We start from the raw sequence: 21,331 nt of genomic DNA, 5'->3' as shown, positions 1-21,331 counted from the left end.
TTTATGGTTTTAACTCTCCCAGACAAGCATCCACGTTTTATTTAATAGCTGCTTTCAGTACATTTTTGTTCCGTTTAGTGATTGGGGTTTCTGTCCAATTCGGTTTGTCTCAGTTTCACATTTTTCCATTCTTAAGTTCAGTTCTCCACATGTCCACATCGGTTTGTGATATTTTGTGATGTCCTCATGAAAATTCATCATTGAATTTCATCTGACGTACACATTTTTGTATGCCATTTTCCCTAATAGGCACAGTTTTGCAAAGCAATTTCCCCATTTATAATGCGTTTTGGAATGTAATTTTCACTAACATATGTGCACACAGGCATACACACACAATTTATGCTAATATATGAATTTTTGTACACATTATGTGTCTGAAGAGCAGCGTTACAAAATTAGGGGAAGTGCACATTTCAAAGGTAAACTCCAGTAATAAAACATGAACTCTCATAGCTACAGTTTCCAGTACAATGCCTCTGACTACACCTAACTGGTGCCCGAACGAGGAACTGCCCAATTGTATACATTGGGGAAACAGAATGTGGTAATATCGCACCCTGACCCTAACAAACAACTATGAATCCAACAGCTGACCATTCTTATTGTATTCCCTTCTAGACAAAGAGTGCCACAAGCTCAGAGCAGCAATTCATGTAATCAGCGAAGCCCAGGTAGTTTTGTGGCTTCCGCTTCCTCCAGCTATCTTTGGAACAGTACTGAGGGGGCTTGCCATGCTGCTCCCTCCAATCCCAAGTACAGTGGTACCTTGGGTTACAAACACCTCGGGTTACAGACTCCGCTAACCCAGAAATAGTACCTCGGGTTAAGAACTTTACCTCAGGATGAGAACAGAAATTTCGCAGCAGTGGCAGCGGACGCCCCATTAGCTAAAGTGGTACCTCAGGTTAAGAACGGTTTCAGGTTAAGAACGGACTTCTGGAATGAATTAAGTTCATAACCAGAGGTTCCACTGAACATTAATTTGCACAGCAATCAGGTCAAGTCTCTGCTTGCTGATCCAGTGTGCCCTTTTGTTAAGGCCTTTGGACTCCTTCATGTCCTATTTCTGCAGTGACAGGGAGGGGCCAGTGAGGCACATGGACACCAGCTCTTTTTCTGGCTTTTGACTCTTAAGGTGTATATTTTTAAAACCCAATATATTTTTGTGTTTGTAAGTTGTTCAAGTTGCTCTTAATATTGTGTGCTTTAATGTTGTAGCCCACCCTGAGACCTTAGGCTGAAGGGCAGGAAATAAAATAAAATAAAATAATAAATAAATAAAGTTATACACTGATATTTATGTGATTTTGTTTAAAACAAGATAGAGAGAGAGAAAGCGACTCTCCAGTTGAAATTGGAGTGCTCAATATGTTGAAATACAAAGGAGAGTTTTAAAGGCATCAGTCCCCTAGCAACCCGATCTCAGGTAAAATGAGCAGAAAACCTTTGCCTGCATTCAGTATTTTTAAAAAAGTATTTCCAAGTCATTTATATGGCATGTTTTCCCTTCTCCATCCTCCCTCCATATCTCCGTCCTCCCTCCATTTTAAGGATCTAATTCATCCCGGGACAGTTTTCACCTGCTAGGAAATGTTACTTCAATGTTTAATTTAATCTTTCCAAATATGCCGAAAGATTAAACTGTGATGTTTAAGAAACTGGAAGTATTTATTCTCCATCAGGTTTGTTCTCTGTGCCTGAATGAAGAATCTTCTTTTAAGATTGACAGAAGAGCAAAATTTTGGCATCAGTCTGGTTGTTGTTGTTGTTTTTTTAAAAAAATCCATTATAGGCTTGACAACTACTGTTGTACGAGTGAATTAATATTTTGCAATGTCATAAAAGTTAATACTTTATAGCAAATTTGAAAAAAGTGAAAAATGCAAATTCCACCTTTCCATTTTCAGACCTAGCCATGGCACAGTATTACATAATGGTTCAGATTTAAAACTAACAACAGTTTGCATTAAAACTACAGTGTGCAACCATAGTTAGAATCAGGTATATGATCTGTGGTTTGCACTATGCTTAGTTAGTATGATATCAGTGCTGATGTAACATGAAAAAGGAATGGAGAACAAATATTGTCCTGTCAGAATGTTGTTCTGATCTAGAAGACTAGAAATGTTGATGCTGAACAAGATGCTGCACAGTTTTCTTTCTTTCTTTCTTTCTTTCTTTCTTTCTTTCTCTCTCTCTCTCTCTCTCTCTCTCTCTCTCTCTCTCTCTCTCTCTCAATGTATATACAACTTGTTTTTTTAAAAAACACAAACCTCAAAGCAGTTTACAAAAGGAAAGGATATATCAGTTCTTGAGACTTCATTTCTCCTTAATTAATCTGCTGTATTTTCTTTTTCTTTTTTTGTTGGGTGTGTAAGTTCTTTGGTTCCTGCTTCATTGCCCAGAGGGCATTTTAATCAAAGATGATGCTGTACTGGTGGTGTATTTTGTTAACATTCAAATCGAATTTTCAGACATTAAACCAATGACTCTGTAGACTCGACCTTTAAGTAGAACTTCACATAAAACAATTACTCCACATATTTGTGTACACAATTAGTTGAGAACCCAGTTTTGAGTTGAAATGGCAGAATAATGAGGTGTCTTGATGTGACAAGTGTCTAAAGGCAGCCTTCTGAGTTTCTCTCTTCTCCCGCCTCCCCCAGTGGCTTTGCCTCCAGAGAAGACAGATGGAGTTTGCAGTGGCGATGAAAAGAAAGTGGAGAAGGAAACTGATACACGTACCAATGTCAAGAAGCAGCTAAAATTTGAGGTAAGGACATTATTCTTTCTCTCCCTAGGCACACTTATCACTGCGATGCCCTGAGATAAATAATGTCCATGACTAAAGCCTCTCCCTCTATGCCTTGATCAATCGTGATGGCAAGCAGCAAAGGAAGGTGATGGTGGCAATAGCACATGGAGGCCCAAGGTTCTGGAAGGTAAAGCAAGGTCAGGACCTGGGAGGAGGATGTAAGTGATGGTGCAGGACCACAATTGGTGGTCTTGCAGCTGAGGATGAAGATAAAGCTGTTTCAGTGATGTCTTGGGGCCAGTATAGCCTGGATTAAGAAGTCAAGATGGAAGACCCACCCATGGTATGTGGCACCTGACCATTTCAGTGGCATGCATTGTTGGGAGGGAGACTCCCAACGGGCTTGCATAACATAACACTGTGTCCACTGTTGGTTCTACCCACAGTTTACCCACTGAGGTTACTGGGCACGACAGAATTAGGCCCCTCAGTTTCAGTGGGTTCATACTGAGAAGAACTTGGCTAGATAAAACACCGGGAAAGCCCCTCCGGCTCCGATTGTACTCCTCAACCATCAACTCCAACTGCAGTGGCAAGCTTCAGTATGTGTTATTGCTGGCCACTCTGAGACCATTTCATGAAAAGTAACATACAAATTTAGCAAACAAGTGAAATTGTAGCATGCTTTCCATAAACAGAATTAAACAGTACCACACTCACATTGCTCAGGTAAGAACATGAGAAAGGAGTCATTGGGGCAACACAGCCAGGTGGGCAGGGTATTATTATTATTATTTATTATTAGCCAGCTGGACCAGGCCAATGGCTCATCTACTCCAGCATCCTGTTCTCACAGGGGCTAGCCAGATGCCTGTGGGAAATGGGTGAGCAGGATCCAAGCAGAATAGCTCTCTCCCATCCTGTGATTTCCCCCATCTGGTATTCCAAAGCATTACTGCCCCCAACTGTGGAGGCAGAGCATAGCCTTCATGGCTATTAGCCATTGATACCTTTATCCTCCATGAATTTGTCCAGTCCTCTTTTAAAGCCATCCAAGTTGATGGTCATCACTGCCTCCTGTGGGAGCAGGTTCCATAGTTTGAGCACTGCATGAAAAAGTGCTTTCTTTTGCCAGTCACAAACCTTCCAGCATGCAGCTTCATTGGACGTCCATGAGTCCCAGTGTTATGAGCAAAGGAGAAATCTCTTTCTCTACCCACTCTCTCCATGCCATGCATAATTTTATAAATTTCTGATCACTTTTCCTCCAAACTAAAAAGTCCCCAATACTGCAGCCTTTCATCATAGGGGAGTTTCTATCATATCTTGTTCACTCTGCTGCTTTCCTGGCCATCAGTTTTGGAGCAAAAGCCTCTTTTGAGCACAGAGCCCCATCGCTGCCACCTTTGCTTGGAAAAGGCAGCCTGTACGTTGGAAGATGAGATAAATAACATCAGTAGCATTCAGTGTTGCTTATACGCATGAGAGTAATGCAACTCAACTACTTCAGCTAAGTAGGCTAACAATAAATACTCAGAAGGTGGCTAAAGCCACCTGAAAATAGTTTCTCACATTGTAAGATAATGGGTTTCAGTCTCTGTTTCCTAATGCTTGTAGATTGCTCCTTAAGATATGGCTATTCCATCAAATAGTGACATATCCTTAGACGGAATAAGAAATATGTGCTGTTTTACTGAAGTTTTGTTTACCTCTTGCCCTGCTTCTAAGTGTCCAAAACCTGGTCTGCTTCATGTTTAATCAAATTATACTTCCTGAGACTGTTCACATACCTGGGAATAAGCAGCACTGAACTTAGTGGCATTTACTCCTGAATAGACATGTATAGTTGTAGGCCAGGGGTCAGCAACCTAAGGCCCATGGGCACAAGCAGCCCACAGGGGTCGTTTGATCAGCCCACGAGCCGTCTGCTCGGTGAGCCCCCGCACACTGTGCTAAACTGGCACAGCGCAGCGTGGAAACTCGCTTCCACGGTGCCGGAAATCTCATATGCACTTACGCAGATGCCAACACTGGAAATTGTGTGTGTGTGCTAAGGCCCGCGAAGGGATCTCCACTGGAGTGAACCAGCCCAGGCGAGGTAAACCTTGCCGACCTCTTAATTATGTTTGGAGTATCCAAAGAACATTTTGTCTTTATCAACAACCCTGTGAGGCAGTTAATTTGTTGTTGTTGTTATTGTTAATTATTGAAATATTCTCAGCCTAGCCTACCTCACATGGTTGTTGTAGGGATTAAAAGAGGAGGGGGAGACCTGTGCACACCACCTTGTGCTCCTTGGAGAAAATAGGTAGGATATAAATGCAATAAATATATATCTACATATAAGGGTGGAGCTTTAAACTCATGGTGGCAATGGGGCAGTGTTGGCTCCAGGTTTCAGAGGGATTTTTGACAAGAACCCTTCATGGAGCTTCCCCACCACTCCCTCAGCAAATGTTATTTCCACACTACCATTATCCCCAGCTGCTCCATCTGTTTGTTCTTCTTCGTCGTCCTTATTTTCTTGAGAGCCAAAGAGCAAGCAGTCAGTGACATCTCCTCCTGTTCCTCTTCCACTATTCTGGGCCAGAGTGAGAGGCAAGTGAGCAAGCAGAGGAGGAGGAGGTCCAGGGAGGGGGTGGCCGGTGAGCCCCTTGTTGGGGTGTGCACCTTAGGCATGTGCCCAACCATACTGCCCATTGCCGCTGGCCCTTGAGTAGGATGCAGGAAGGAAAATCTATTAGAATTGGAAGGTCAGTGGGATAAGCCATGAGGGCTAAGAAAGCTTTGGAGCAGCCCAAGAGCTTGAGGATGTGCTGGGAGATGAGGAATGTTGACATCTACCCCCAGGGATCAGAATGTATGCCAGGACAACCCCACTTATTGTGAGCCATTTATCCCAAAGACTTAATGCTTGCTTGCTTCCTTTCATGTGCTATTTTGCTGTTCCTCTACCGGCCTGATTGTGTTTCTGTGCTGTATGTGGGCTCTTTTCTTTTTTCTTTTTAATTTTGTTTTCCTTTGTAGTCTACTATCTTCTCTCCCTCTCTCTCTTTTGTTATACACTTCCTAGTGGAAAAAAAACTTGCAAAAAGTCTTTCATCTCTGGGCCCCCAGGGTGATGCAACCTTGACCTAGCTGCACTGGAAATCCATCTGATTAAGACAGGCGGTGAGGAGGAAAAGGTCTTGCCAGGAATGAGTCTGATGGCCTATTTCCTTGTAGACTTACAAGCAACATAAAACTGCCAGACATTGTTCGCCATTGGCAAGCTTTGCTCATGAAGAAAGGGATTTAATAAACAGGAGCACCCAGATATGCCGTCATCTAGACTAAAAGGCTGCCGGTCTCCATAGAGACAGTATACAGATTTCTTTAAATTAAAATAAAAAATAGAGAACCATGCACCTCAATGTTGTTGAAACAGCACGTGTGTTATCTCCAGGTTGGTGGTGAACTGAGCATCATCAGTTTGTCAAGAAATTCATTCTTATGATCATAATTTATAGGTGCTCTGGGTAGTCTCCAGTTTTTTATTATTATTTTTAGGGAGCAGCTAGCAAATTTCAATAGGACACAAATTCTTCTAGGGAAGTTTTTTAGATGGAGCAAATGCTTGACTTCTGGGGAAAACAACTCATCCTATTTGGCACCCTTGTTGCCTCTGGGCCTGGTTACTGCTTCTTCAGTGTGATTTCTACCAACCCCCTAATCCCCAGCTGCTGCTTTCACCTTCTTCCTTGAAGAGTTACTTAGGTGATCCCAACTAATCAAGAATTGTGCAGTGAGTAGGATGATGTCATATTGTGTGGCCAGTCAGTTATGGCTGTGTGATGACATCGCTAAGCACAAGTGAGGATAATGTAAAAGTAGGAGAGAGAAAAGTAGGAGATGATGATGATGATGATGATGATGATGATGATGATGATTGGCATGGCTAAATATGTCCCTGGAAAAATTGAGTAGTTTCAGCTCAGGTATATATATAATTATTCATTTATTTTTAATGGCCATCTTGAACTTTTTGAGTACCAGTGTGGAAAACCCAGGCCAATGTGGAAGACCATCAGTTCAGAGGGTCAGATACATTGTTCAGCTCAAGGAGATGCCCTGATTCCAAAACAGCAGCTCTTTCTGACAATTTTCTCCAATTCTGACCAAGCCAGAAACAACAGTTACACAATCTCAGGCAGGGCAGGCTCCTATTGGCTCCCCAGATCTCCTGGTCTGGCCAGGTGGACAAGTTGCAGCCCCTTGGTGGTGCTGTAGAGCAGGAAAGTTTAGGGCCAACACCTTTCTCTTCCAAGAGGTGTGGGGAGTAAAGTTCTTGGACATTGCAGCCAGAGTCCCTGATTTGAATTCTGTGGTGCCTTATACTCCCATATGAACGAGGTAATGCCAGAAGGTTGTCCAGAACCAACAATTTTGCTATCTGGAACTCTGCTTTAGCCACAGGCACCCTGCAAAGCCAAGCGATCAGCACAAACCCCTATTATTTAACAAAGGAAATAAGTTGCCTGTTTCAGCTGTTAGCGTGGAGTGGCGTGTCCTCACACACGCACAAAGGAAAGCTTGTGAGTTTTAGGCAGTGCAGGACAGAGAGAGCTGTTCTTACGTGGCAGAGGCCCAGGCACTGAGATATTCACAGGCACGTATCCACTTGTATTCCAAATCAAAGCTTCCGAATCGTGTAAGCTAAGGGGCTAAGAGGATGGTAAACGTTTTTTCGTTTCATGACCGGGTACAAAAGAATCTGAAATGTGACTGTCGAGAAGGGAGAGGTCTAAATCTGAGGTGGTGGATGTGCCTTGGCTTTTAAAGGTTCCTGGGAATGTTTGTGTAATACGAAACTCAGTTTCCACTGTCAAATTTGCAGGCGGGGGGGGGGGGGTACATTGGCAGCTTTCAGCCGGGGCTTGTTACAGCTAAGAGAAGACTGCCTTTGAACTCAGCGGGGGACGAGGGGCTTTACCGTTAACTGCTGTAGGGAATTGGTTTCAAGTCAGCAGATCAAGCAGGTATTTCTGAGCTCCCATCATGCCAGAGCTATTTGGAGCTGTTTATTTTACTTGCGTGCAACGACTTTTCTTTTAATTGCCCCCATGGCTTGTGTTGCAACTCTTGCTGACTCTGATCGCGGGAGCCTTGAAAGAAGGAAGGCAAGCATCTTACAGAAATTTGGGGAGGGGGGCTGTAAGCCAAGCAGACTAATTTGCTCAATCTCCCCCTCCCCACCCTGCCACCGCCGCCGACCAGGAAGCCTGTGAACTGCGACGACCCTGTTTTAAATCTAACCTGGCAAAGTGGACTTTGGCAAGTCGCTATCAGTCAGCCTTTAGGTTCTTGAGGGCAATCTCTGAGGTAAACCCAATTTGGCAGTGGATGCTGAGCCATTGAGAACATAAGAAGAACCTGAAGGATCAGGTCAGTGGCCTACCTAAGTCTAGCATCCTGTTCTCACAGTGGCCAACAAGAGGCCTCTGTGAAAGTGGCAAGTTGGATCCAAACACAAGGGCACTCCCTCTTCCTGCGGTTTCTATCAGAAGGTATTCAGAAGCATTACTGCCTCTGGAGGCAGAACATAGCCATTGTGGCTAGTAGCCATCAATAGCTTTATCTTCCATGATAAGGGAATGGGTGGCGCTGTGGTCAAAACCACTGAGCCTCTTGGGCTTGCCGATTGGAAGGTTGGCAGTTCGAATCCATGCAATGGGGTGAGATCCTGTTGCTCTGTCTCAGCTTCTGCCAACCTAACCTTTTGAAAGCATACCAGTGTGAGTAGATAAATAGGTACTGCTGTGGTGGAAAGATAAACGGTGCTTCCGTGGCACTCATCACACTGTCCCGTCATGCCAGAAGTGGTGTAGTCATGCTGGCCACATGACCCGGAAAGCTGTCTGCAGACAAACACCGGCTCCCTCGGCCTGATGCAAGATGAGCGCCACAACCCCATAGTCTCCTTTGATTGGACTTAACCATCCAGGGGTCCTTTACCTTTTTACCTATCCTCCATGAATTGCTTGGTCCTCTTTTAAAGCAATCCAGGTTCATGGACATGGACTGCTTCCTGTGGGATGGAGTTCCATAGTTTAATTGGGCACTGAATGAAGGAGCACTTTATTTTGTCTGACCTGAACCTTCCAACATTCAGTTTCCTTGGATGTCCACACGTTCCAGAATTATAGGGGAGGAGCCTTTTCTCCTTTTTGCAATGCACAATTTTATAAATTTACATTGTGTTACTTCTTATCCGCTTTCTCTCTAAACTAAAAAGTCTCAAATGCTGCAAACTTTCCTCATAGGGGAGTTTCTCATCACTTGCTCTTGCTGCTGCTTTCCTGGTCATCAGTTATGGACGCAGAGCCACATCCACCATGAATACACATCTAATTTGTTTAAGCTAGTTTGTCTGTTGAGGAGGAAAAAAGTTGGTACCCCTGATTCTTGCTGATTACAGGATCAGAACTAATTTTTAAGGAGCATCGTTCTGATAGAAAGCATTTGTTGGGTTTAAAAGCACTCTTTAAAAATATTTGCTGTATGTCCCCCACCCCACCCCAAACCCAGCTGCAGTCGTTGGCACGTAAAAATCTAATTAGCTGCTGCAGAAAATTTTCATTGTTTCCTATTGACAGTTTGCAGAGACTATGTTTGAATAACAACCTTGGTTTTAGAGGCTCTGGATTGGAGCTTTAGTATGTAACCACCTTGCTGTGTGCTCTAATTGTCTTTTAACGTTTTCACCATAAGCCAGCTCTCAAACGATTGAGTAAAGTAGCTGTGGTTGGCAAGAATTTTTCACCCCCCTTTATTAATTCCAAATTGGGTTCTACTTCAACAGATGTAATGCTTTAATGAGTTATAAGGGAGAGCCGGAATTAATACTACATTGAAAAATCTGTGTTGCGAAAGGGGTTTTTCTGAAATGGGTTTATGCCACGGGTCTATTTTCTATTAATGGTCACTTCTGTTTCAACTTTATCCTGCCTCATGCTGAGAATGTCTCACTTTTCCTCCTTGAATTAAGGAGAGGTTTTTCTTCTCACTGTTCCCTCTCTCTCTTTTAAATTGGAGGATCTCGCATTATATTTTCAGGCATTTTAGTAAGTAGCTTTCACATAGTTTCGTCTTCTTGCTCAATGAAACCAAAAAAATGTTTCAAATTCTCTGAGAGTCTTAGCCCAAGGGAAATAGACAAGGAGCGCTATTGAATGCCTTTCCTCTCCTGCTCAGCAGAATATACGGGAAATGGGGTCTCAATATTGTTACCATTAAGGTTGCTAACCAACTGGGGGGAGGGGATCAAAACTGACCCATTGGGGCTTTCCCCCACCCCCATTCACCTGTGTGCCACTTTCCAGAATTTTAAAAAGTACATGTTTCAACTAGTGCTGAGCCAAATGCCACCCTAGTTGCAGGTGGAACTGCAGATGGAAGGTCTGTTTTTCAATTCAGGGGTGTCTGCTCAGTCCACAGGTGGAAACATAAGATGGGTAGAGGGGAGAGTCATTTTGGGGGAAATCCATCCCCCTTAAGCCTCCCATCCAGTTTCAGGCGCCCCTTTTGCCCCACAGAAAATTCAAGCTGAAAGTTCAGGTCCTTCAGCTTTTGGCTCAGTGCAAGTTTCAACTGTTTAGCTCAGCCTTCCCCAACTTGGTGCCCTCTGAATAATGTGGGGCTGCAGTTCCCAGCAGCCCTGACCACCAGACTTGCCAGGTGTGGGGCTGGTGGTATTTGTAGACCAACAAGATCTGGCGGGCACCAATATCAAGGTGAAGGGCCTTTTCACTGGTGGCACCTCTGTGGAACACCCTCCTTCAAAAGGCCTGCTGGATTCAACTCTTTCAGGCTTCTAGAAACTGAGCAGTTATTCAGAAGGCCTTCTCCACAGGTAGTGTGCAAGGGACATTTTGTGTATTGCTTTGAGTTTTTAATGCTGTTGCCAATTTCTGAACTTTGAATTGACTGATGAAATGGTTCTCTGGAAAGAACTGCTAGCCACTGCTTCTGCGCAGTCAATGAGAGGAATGGTCTTCCTTACCAGATCCCAGGTGGTGATGGTAGAAGCAAGGGAACCTCAACCTGTGTCACCCAAAGACAAGATTGCTGATGGGCTCGCCACCCTCGCTGACACTCATGTGCTTGCATGGCTGCTGGTTGGCTAGCTACCATAAGTGTGTTTGTGTGGTAGCCAATCAGCAGTCATACACTTGCATGGCACTTAGGAACTTCCTTTTCCCACCAACATCATCTCCTTGTTCTCCTGTTTTTATTGCTGTGGTTGGACTGCTTCTATTATTCTTACAGCGAGCTGTCTAGAGGGGCCAGGTTGTTGGGTGGGCATGGGGGAGAAATATTTTTTTAAAAAAAAGAAAAGAAAAGAAAAAAACCAACTATTGTCTGAATTTATTTTTAAAATATATTTTAAAGAGGAAGCTAGCCTCCTCTGCAAATAGGACTTTTGCTTTAGGTAATCAGCTACTCTTTGCATGTTCCTTAGGAATTGCAATGTGATGTGTCCGTTGAGGAAGACAACAGGCAAGAGTGGACCTTCACGCTTTATGACTTCGACAACAATGGCAGAGTCACGCGTGAGGTGAGCGAAGTTTAGCTTCCTGATACATCTGTGGTGCTTGCTAACAAGGGGAGCGGTTTGTACCATACTGCTCTGGGGCAAGGATGCCTCTGGTACTAACTGGCTGAGCTAGTGTGATGTTGTGGTATGTTCTCAGGGGATTGGGGTGTGTGTGAGAGAAAGCAGGGTATAAATGAAACTTTATACCACTTGAGATCAGGAAAGGTTTTCTTTGTCAGGGTATGTGTGTGAAGTGTGGGGATATTGCCCAAGAAAACTGGTGGATGAAGAAACCCGGACAAAGTAGGAACGGAAAAGCCAGAACTGTAGAAGAACAAAATGACTAGTTGAAGAAATGGATCTGGCCCCAGTTATACATGCATTGCCTACTTCTAGACTTGATTGCTGCTGCACACTCTGTGTGGGGCTGCCCTTGAAGGGCACCAGGATCAGTCTGAGAAAGGGCCTTCTCTCTGGTAGCCCCCAGGTTACGGAGCTCCATGCCCTGTGAGTTCCACTTGGCTCCTACATATTTCAACACTACTTCCAGCTGGCCTACGGCCCACTTCATTTTTAGTCTGCCCTTCTCTTGTTCTCCTTTGCTTATTTGGGCTGGCTTATTGCTATTTTATTTTTAAATTTAATTCTAGTTGACTGTTTAAGGTGGTATAATAGTACCTTAAATGTGTAGTACAGTTGGGGCCCTTAGCAGCAGGCTTCCTTCACCCATTGCTGTAAATCCATGTCTGGTTGCTGAATGCGTGCGCTGGGACCATGAGGAAAGTGTTATGCTTTCAAGGGCTCTGTGGCTTTACGTGATCTCTGCCAGGCCATTTGTATATGTTCAGTCGTCGCTTGATTTTGCAGCCACGCCTGCACGTGAAGCAGCTTTGAAATCTCCTGCTTTTGGAATACCCTGCGCTATTTTGTTTTGTTAAGCATGTCGTCGTTTTGATGCCGGGGATTAGCCATTTAAAAACAAAGGCGTTTTAAAGGGGCTTGTTTTTGAAGGGATAAAAATCTCAAACAAATGATACTTTAAACGGAGTGTCAAAACAAACCCTTGCAAACATATGCTCCTTTTGGCTCCCCTCCTGCCTTTATAGCTGAGCTATTGAAATAGCAAGGGCCCCTTTTGAAATTATTTCCAGGGAGATTAACGACGTCAGTCAACCATATTTATAGGTATGGAGCAGAGGTCCAGGCTGCCATCTCTGTCAAATCTCAGGCTGCCCACCATCAGATTTAATTGCAAAGCAGCAAAATATAGCTGGTGCCTTTCCATAAATCAGATGAAGACAGCGTAGGGTGTCTTGGGGCATGCAAGCCTCTCAGGAAACTTATGCACAGATCAGGGCTGTGGAACCCTTTTCATCCCCATCTGGGCAACTTTCCAGGAGCCACCTACTAGTTTTGGGTAGGGCCAAAAGTGGGCAAAGCAATGAAAGTAGATTTTACTTTTGTATATTAGACTAGTTTCTGCGCAGACATACCTCTCTCCTTCATTTCCCACCCCTGGCACAGACTGTAGAACTGTTAGAAAACTCTGCTTCTCCTTGGATTTTGGTATTCCAAATTACAAAGCGTGACGGTGGAAATCTTCTTTTTTCCAGAATTTTGCATTAGAGCGTCAGGCATGCTCACATTGCCACAGCTCTTAATTCCGTCATGCCTTCTCCCCACTTTGCTTTAGCAGTATGTACCTGTGCATCAGCCTGATACATAAGCCGACAAAATTTGGTTGGCATCTGTCTGTTTCGGGAGACCATGGAAGAGTGTGCCTTCGGGGGCGAGGTCAAACCATTGGAGTGTAGCAGCGCCTGCTTTGGCTGTAGAGACCGATTCAGGAAAGTCGTGTTTCGTTCCAGCTGGGGCAGATGAAGGCATCCGGTTGTGCTGTTGTGGGTATACCACGGCGTTTCTTCTTTCTGTGCTCCTCCCAGCAGTCAACAACATTTACTAGCCTGTAATGATGATGATGATGATGATGATGATGATGATGATGATAGTAAAATATAATGTAGCCTGTGTTTCCATGTTGACCATGGAACAAAGGTTTCTAACCTCTTGGCAGCCTAGTAAAAACAAACAGAAAGAGACTTCTGCCAAGCAAACTGGAGAAGGAGGGGGCAGATTGCTTTATGGGCATAGCAGCTACACCTGCTGGGTGTGGTAGCTGCCCACGCTGAAATGGGGCTAGCCCAATTGGCCTGGCGTTCCCCCCACTCCCATGTGTTCTTTTAATGAGTTGAGTTGTGACCCTCTCTACTGTTAGGCATTCTGGACTGTTGATTGCCACTCTTTCTGTAGAGCCTTGTGGGGGGGGGAGGCTCTTTGTGTATCCAAATCACTGACTGGAACGTAAGACAGAGTACAAGTTATGCATAGGGCAAAATGTCATCTGTACTCTCAAATGACCAAAAAACCCTAAAGGAAAAGTGTGTGTGCTCCCCCACCCCCGCGCTTTTAACTCAAGCTCTTGCTTTTGTAATAACAAATTCTCCATGAAAAGTACTCAAATCTCCATCTTAGAAGGAAACTCTTTGGAGATCGGCAGTCCTCTGTTTAAGATCATTCTAAACGTAATGCTGCTTTGATGGTTTTCTTGAGATACCTCTTTTGTGGTGTTTTGGGTCGTCCCCCCCCTTTCATTTTTTCTTTTTCACTTCCAAGTTCAGATCTTCAACAGGCTTCTTTTGAAATGATTGTGGCGTGTACTCGGGAGCATAATTAATGTGATGGCAAATTATAAAATTAGCATCCAGCCGCTGTACTTGAAACAGTGTCATTAATGTCCAGGGTGAGAAGACTGAGAAGAAGGAAAAAATGCCATTTATGGTCTTTTTGGCGTGAGAGGGAGATAACTTTCCACACTGTAATGTGGATATAACTGCAAAACTTGGCTAATATTGCTTCCCAGCATTCCTTGTGCCATGCAGAAATGAACTCGTTATATATCACGAGAGGCTTTTAGGGAGCTTGACAGCTGCCTTGTAATTAGCTTCATATGGTTGTTAATAATTGGACTTCAAACTTGGAATAGAGCATACAGAGTTTGCCAGCCTTGAGGCTTCAACTTACCAGGTCTCTCTCTCTCTCTCTCCCTCTCTCCCTCTCTCTCCCTCTCTCCCTCTCTCCCTCTCTCCCCTTCCATCTTTTCCTATCTCACATCCCCTCACTGCTTTCTTCCTGATCTACCTTAGGCCTGATTCCAACATTCGCCAAAGGTGGGGTTGTTATTGATTTGAGCCTAATGTTTTTACGCTAACCACCATTCCACACTGGGTCTTTTAGACCAGATTCTGTTAGGGATGGAAGAGCCTGTCAGTCTTGGTTTCTCTAATTTTTGTGTGTGTGAGCCAATGTGTGGTGGTTGGAGTGTCAGAGTAGGACCTGGGAGACCAGGGTTTACTGTGTGACTTTGGGGCATTACCTGCCTCTCAGCGTAACCAACCTCACAGAGTTGTGGGGATTAAATGAGAGGGAGAACCATGTGACCAACTTGAGCTCCTTGGAGAAAAGGGCGGGATAGACATGCAATGAATACAATACAATAAACAAACAAACAAACATGTTTCTCCTTTTATCAGTTTTTGCTTCTTTTATTGAAGAAGATCCGCACAAAACTTCATACACATTTGTGCATTTCTCCTAATATGTACGCGATTTCTCTTAAAATAATGCATTTCAGGGTGCTATTTCTATGGATTTTAAAAGTTATTTGCTGGAGGTACTACTACACTGCCACGGAACGATTGCCTAAGACTGCAATCCTATATGCACTTACTTGGGAGTGTGTCCCATAGAAGTCAATAGGACATGCTTCTGAGTATATAGAATTTGTAAGAAAGATACATTTACTCTCAGCCCAATCTTAAAATGGTTTAATAATCATCATAATTTTATTATTTATACCCTACCCATCTGGCTAGGTATCCCCAGCCACTCTGGGCTGCTTCCAGCAGAATATAAAAGCGTAATAAAACGACAAACGTTAAAAACTTCCTGATATAGGGCTGCCTACAGATGTCTTCTAAAAGTTGTGTAGTTCTTAATCTCCTTGACATCTGATGGGAGGGCATTCCATTACTTGGAAGTAAGCCTCACTGAGTTCATTAGGACTTCCATCCAGGTAAATAAGGATAAGATTGTAGTCCTAATGGTCTTGAGTAGCTTTTTTGGCTAAGCAAGGTTGGCAGGATTTCTAAGCTACATCTGACCTTGGTGTGAAAATTACATGAGTGTAACGTAATTATTATATGTGTTGCAAGATTAGGGAAATCCTTGTAAACATTGTGCAGTTAGGTCAGAGAGCGGTTTTCTCCATAAAATATAATGAGGTGAAAAATGCACAGCAGTTAATGCGTTCTCACCTTGAAACTAGGCTGAAGCATTTGTGAATCTAATTATGGTCAGAGAACTGCACACAGCATCTTTACAATGGGCCACTCCTAACAAATGTACCTCCTTATGCATTACGGGGGGTGGGGGGTGGAACAGCAGATCATAGTCTACCTCATCTACCACCAGTGCGAGTATTTCATGTGCTTCTACAGGACATATGTGTTGAAAGAAAACACCTCACATGCATAAACCCAAATTTTGCGACCGAGACATCAACTTTAGGTGGAATCCTGGTTTTGTGGTTCAGCATGTTGGTTTTTAATATGATTATGGTGAAGGCATTGGATGGCTTTGGAAAAGGATTGGACAAGTTCATGGAGGATAGGACTATCTATCAGTGGCCACCAGGCATGATGGATATACTATGCCACCACAGTTGAAGGCAGGGATGCTTCTGAATAACAGTTGCTGGAAACTGGAAGGGAGGGGACTCTTGTACTGGGGTCCTGCTTGCAGGCTTCCCACAGGCATCTGGGTGGCCCCTGTGAGAACAGAATGCTGGACTAAGTGGGCCACTGGCCTGATCCAACAGGCACTTCGTATGTTCTTAACAGGGCAGTAGTGCAATGCTATTCCACTCCGCCACCCATGGCTATATAATAATTTGGCCAGTGAAAGCCAAATTCACACATTCAGTCTTTGTCAAAGATGGGGAACCTGTGGCCCTTCAGTTGCTGGGCTCCAATGCCTATCAGCTCCAGTCAGCATGGCTGATGGTCAGGAATGATGGGAGTTGTAGTCCAACAACACCTGAAGGGCCATAAGCTACCCATCCTTGATGTAGATCTTCAGCCTAGTGAGGAGTTTTTCTCCCTTTTCAGTGGCTTTTCAGTTTACTAATGGATTGCTCAGGGATGCGGAACCAGTTATCAGTTGTTGGACTCTCGGTTCCCATCAGTCCCAGCCAGCAGGGCCAGTGATTTGAAAACAAGTCAGACTGTCAGTCCATGTAGTCTAGTATTGCCCACACTGACTTGGAGTGGCGTTGCAGGCAGGGGGAATTGCCTGCCCTACCAGGAGCTACTTAAGATTGAACCTGAGACCTTCTGCATGCAAGGCAGTTGCTGTACCACTGAGGTAGCCCCATTCTACAGAGAACTTCAATTTCGTAGCAGATTACATGATGAGTGTATGTGTGTCTTGGAGGTACAGAAGACTAGGCAAGAACTCAATGACACAATCAGAATGCAGGACAACTGTTGATTGAGTTGGACCTTCCGGCAGTGGAGACTACCTATGGCTGAAGAGCAGCAAAGTAATTTGCAACCATCCAAACCTTCTCAGCTTAGTCATGTGTGAAGTGCTGAACTTTTTGACCTGATGTGTTAGAAAACAGATTGGGGTTTCAAAGAGAGGTGTGTTGCCTGTGTGTTCTGTCACTGTTCCTCAACAAAATTCCTTGTAAGCAGTGTAGTGGGTTTGCCTCTTATCTGTGGAGCCTTGTTTCTAGAGGTGCTGGGTTTGTTAATGGAGTTTCTGATAGGTGAGAATGTTCAGATGGCCACCTGTCTCCTACCAAACAGCTAGCTGGCATTTTGGACATGTCAAAAGGATGGATTTAAGCTGTCAGAAGATTTTGAATGATATTGCTTGCTTGTGTGTGTGTGTACTTGCTTGTGACCAGAGACATAACTCACCCAGTGTGTTCAGAGCTGAGACTGAAGGAAGAGTTCTGTGGGACAGATGGACACTGGCATACTATATATTAAGTTAGAATCAGTGTATATATGGAGTCATTCTGTTAACTTCAGTTATAACTCACAGTAGAGATTGAACCTTTTTGGCTTTTAATTAACCTGCCTTTCTGGGCCCGAAGGCTCAAGGTCTTATCTCCTTTAAAGCCATTTGCTTCGGTGGTTCAATGCCTTCTGGCATGTCATGCCCAAAAAAAAAAAAAAAAAAAAGGGACCTAAAACTACTACAGGCAAAGCACTGGACAGCTATAATTTTACCATTCTTTCCCAAAGCTTGTCAGATTCTCTTGGGAAAATAAACACACACATTTTGGGGAGCTCATTCAGATGTAACATTTAGTACTCAGGAATTCCCTTCTATAACAATACCTCCAATAAAAGGTGGTTGCAATGGATTGATACAGGCCCCTCATCAAGGGATGAATCTTTGAGTGGCAACTAGATCCTTGTTGAATGTCGTTGGCAGGATCATTCCTGCAAAAGTTTAGAGGGTATCTTGTTGTAACATACCTTTTCCATTTCTCTGAGCTCATGTGATTATTTATTTACTTTCTGCATCTGTACGCTGCCTTCTTGCCAGCGCACTTTTATGTACATGATGGTTTTAAAATATTTGCTTGGGGTTTAACAGACATAACAAAAACTAAGAAAGGAATGGGAGTGATTGAAAAATACAGAAGTTCAAGAACTGTAACCACTGCATGGTTTGGGGAGGAGAGGATTATCTAGGTGGTAGTTCCCTCCTGTCTTATGTTTCCACTTCTACTGCACTCAGAGGAAAGGCTGCAAATGGAGGTAGCTGGGCAAAGTTGAGCCAATAGAGTGGACCTTGCTGCCTTGCCCCTTCCTCAGATTGAGCCAGATGGATTGGCTGACCATGGAGGGAGTTCAGAGAGGGAGGAACCAAGAAATTATTGTTACCTCGCAAGCCTATGGAATCTCACTTGCAGTCTCACTTCTTCCTCTGATACAACCAGATGGGTTTTTGGTTTTTAATTGGCATGGATGATGCTTCAGGGTCAGCATGTGAAAGTCTGACTTTGCACTGAAGCAAGCTCTCAACTGGTAGGCCCTCCAATACTTGCACAAAGTAGGGCATCAATATCTCATTTGCTCCAAGTACCTGGAATTAGTCCAGGGACACAGAAGAGACACAGAGAACTGACAAGTGAATGGGTATGGTTGGTGTCAATGAGGAGGCAAGCTGATATTTGTGTCATTAATACAGTTCATTAATTGAAGAGCCATCGTGTAAGTTAAAACAGTTTGGACATAACTTTTGCTAACTGTAACAAAAAGAAACCCCCAAATTGCTCAATAACAGCTTTTGAAACAGACATCTTATGCATGTAATTCACAAAACTGGCTGTCATCTTCTTTCGTAGACACTCTGTCATTGATTGAGTTGCTGTGATGTCACAGAATGTAAACACATTGTTGTGGAATTGTCAATAGTAACAAGAGAAAATTTCTGTGAATGAAGTAAGAGGCGATTTTCTCTGAGCGGGGAAAAAGCACCTCATTCTTTATTTCTGTTCTTGACGCATTTGTCTTCCTCTGCTTGTTTCATCCTTGATTCTAGGACATCACCAGCTTGCTTCATACCATTTATGAAGTAGTTGATGCTTCAGTAAACCACTCTCCCAGCTCCAGTAAAACCTTGCGGGTGAAGCTCACCGTAGCTCCAGATGGGAGTCAGAAGAAGAAAAGTATCCTACTGAACCATGCTGGTAAGAGTTTGATTCTGAATTTCCGATGGCGGATTTGTCAACTCATTACGCAGAAGCATATAAAACTGACTTACCAGGTTGGTTGTCTGTCCATCTAAACTAGTTTTGCCATCGCTGATGGGCAGCTTTTCATATCACCTACTGCCTGATCCTTTTAACTGGAGAATCTTTTTGGGATCCTGATCCCCAATCTCCTTTAAATCACTTTTTTCCTTTTATTCCCAAACATTTCTCCCCCTCCACATAACACAAAACTAAAGAATTCTTCTGTGGATGGTGGATCTTTCCACTCCCTCCATGTGTGGTCATGCAGGAGATGATGTTCCCCTGCTCAGTTCATTTAAATGGTAGATGGCCCCCACTTGTTAAGCCATGTAAGAATGTCAATAATAAGAGGGAAATGGCAAGATATAGCACTCTTGGTGAGGGAAGATGTTTGTTGTATGTTCATTCTGAAAACAATGGGAATGGTTAAAATAATAACAATAGGAAAATGAACATGGTTTTGTGTGTATGTGTTGTGGGGGCAGATCTTCAGAGCTCAAGGCACCGAACGGAAAGCAAGGCCAATGAAGAACTGAGGAGTTGTGAGAAGAAGCAGAGGGGCTCCCTCAGGTGAGCTGGAAGCAATTCTTCATTTGTCTCATGATTAGGGATCTTTAAGGTCAGCCCTGACAGGCTTAGGATTTAAAATTTGTTTTTTAGGCAAGCCTACTCAGACCTGTCATTTTATTATGCATATTTGATTTTTAAAGCTCTGCTGGTTTTATCTAAATGCTATGTCTCCTTGTTGTTTTGATCTTCATATGCATGTTTTATTTTATTTCTTTCTTTTTGAAACCATTTAGAAGTTTTTGTTCATTAAGCGGTATATAATTCTTTGCTAAAGAAAAAGAAGTTGGGCTTACATCAAATGCTGCTGTGTCAGCTTGCTCCTATGTTGCCATAATGATGCATAGAATCTTGGGACCACATGGGTGGAGCCTATCAAACGGAGCCTTGCCACCTGATTCGTTCATCGCCCAGCCAGAAGATAATCTGGTGAGAAGGCCCCATCTGATTGACTGCGCCCTTGTAGTTACAGACTTCCAAGCATTACAGACTTAACAGCAAGCTCCTTTTCAGTAATGAGGTGTCCAGCTTTCTCCAGACCTTGCTTCAGAGGCTGCCTTGCCAGCTGCTGCCAAATCCTCACTTCACTCATGAAAAGCTTATTGATAAGGAAATACCTATGTTTCAACCACTCTTTAAAGCCACCATCAATCTTTCTTTGCTTGCGCTGCTCTCTTGTAGGTATTGCCCATCTTAAGATATTTGCCAGCTACAAGTAAACACATGTAACTTACCTGCATGCTACATACAGGACTCATAATTGTATGCATCGGGGCAGTTTCAACTGGGAAAACCATCTGGAGGAAAGGGTTAACCTCCTTCCCACCCCCACTGCTAAGGTCCCATCCAAACCAGAGCCCTCTCACCTCCTGGCAACTGCATTTCACAATAAAGGGGGTAGCCACGGTTGATCTTTTGCAGCAAAACTGACAAAGACCCCTTTGGAACCTGAAAGGCTAACAGATTTATAGCAGCATGAGTTTCTGCTGGCAGGCAACAACAATGTACAGTATGAAGATTGGAAGCAGGATTTCTTATGAACCATTTAAGAAAAATGATGATCTGTGCTTTAAAAAGAATTTTGAGAAATGCCCTTCAGAGAATATCTAAAAAATGAGTGTGTGTGTGTGTGTGTGTGTGTGTGTTATTTTTCTGGTGTGACTCAGGGTGCATCAGTTTCCAGCAAAGCAGAGAGACAGTGGTCTCTTTCATGCACAGCTGCAGGTATACTTGCAGCCTTGAAAAGATTAGATAAAACAGGATTTATTTGAAGTTGTATCTCCCTGAAGGAATGCACAATATTGTTTTGGATGCCAGTCTGGGAAGAGACCTTGTTTCCCTGAAAAACATCTTGTCATGTTGTTGGCAAAGATTAGCAAAGAGAAGCATTTGGCTAAGATTTGCCCCAATATCATGCCTTTTCATCAGTTTTATTCATGTATTTTTGATGTCTATCCCACCTTATCCTCGGGGCACTGTGCAGGTAGCAACACATTTAAAATGCAGCACAGTGAAAGTGCCGAGTTGAATGCCCGCTTGCCATCTAAAAAACCATTGT

The 21,331-nt window shown here is 43.5% G+C and overlaps 1 protein-coding gene across 2 annotated transcripts in view; it reads left to right on the top strand.

Annotated features, from left to right (window-relative positions):
- NKD1 (NKD inhibitor of WNT signaling pathway 1) overlaps positions 1 to 21,331 on the top strand; it is a 129,017-nt gene that overhangs the window by 95,342 nt on the left and 12,344 nt on the right. Inside the window, exons 5-8 of one of the 2 annotated variants that reach the window (XM_079988863.1) lie at positions 2,670 to 2,776; positions 11,259 to 11,354; positions 19,014 to 19,161; positions 19,692 to 19,776. In XM_079988863.1, the coding sequence (XP_079844989.1) occupies positions 2,670 to 2,776; positions 11,259 to 11,354; positions 19,014 to 19,161; positions 19,692 to 19,776 (436 nt within the window). The remainder of the gene's footprint in view (positions 1 to 2,669; positions 2,777 to 11,258; positions 11,355 to 19,013; positions 19,162 to 19,691; positions 19,777 to 21,331) is intronic. The other variant, XM_079988864.1, reaches the window with a different exon arrangement.

This window comes from Podarcis cretensis (assembly GCF_951804945.1).
Source record: "Podarcis cretensis genome assembly, chromosome: 8".
In the NCBI taxonomy this organism is placed as follows: Eukaryota; Metazoa; Chordata; class Lepidosauria; order Squamata; family Lacertidae; genus Podarcis; species Podarcis cretensis.
Note: the sequence above shows the minus strand (reverse complement) of the source record. Positions and strands in the feature narration are given on the sequence as shown.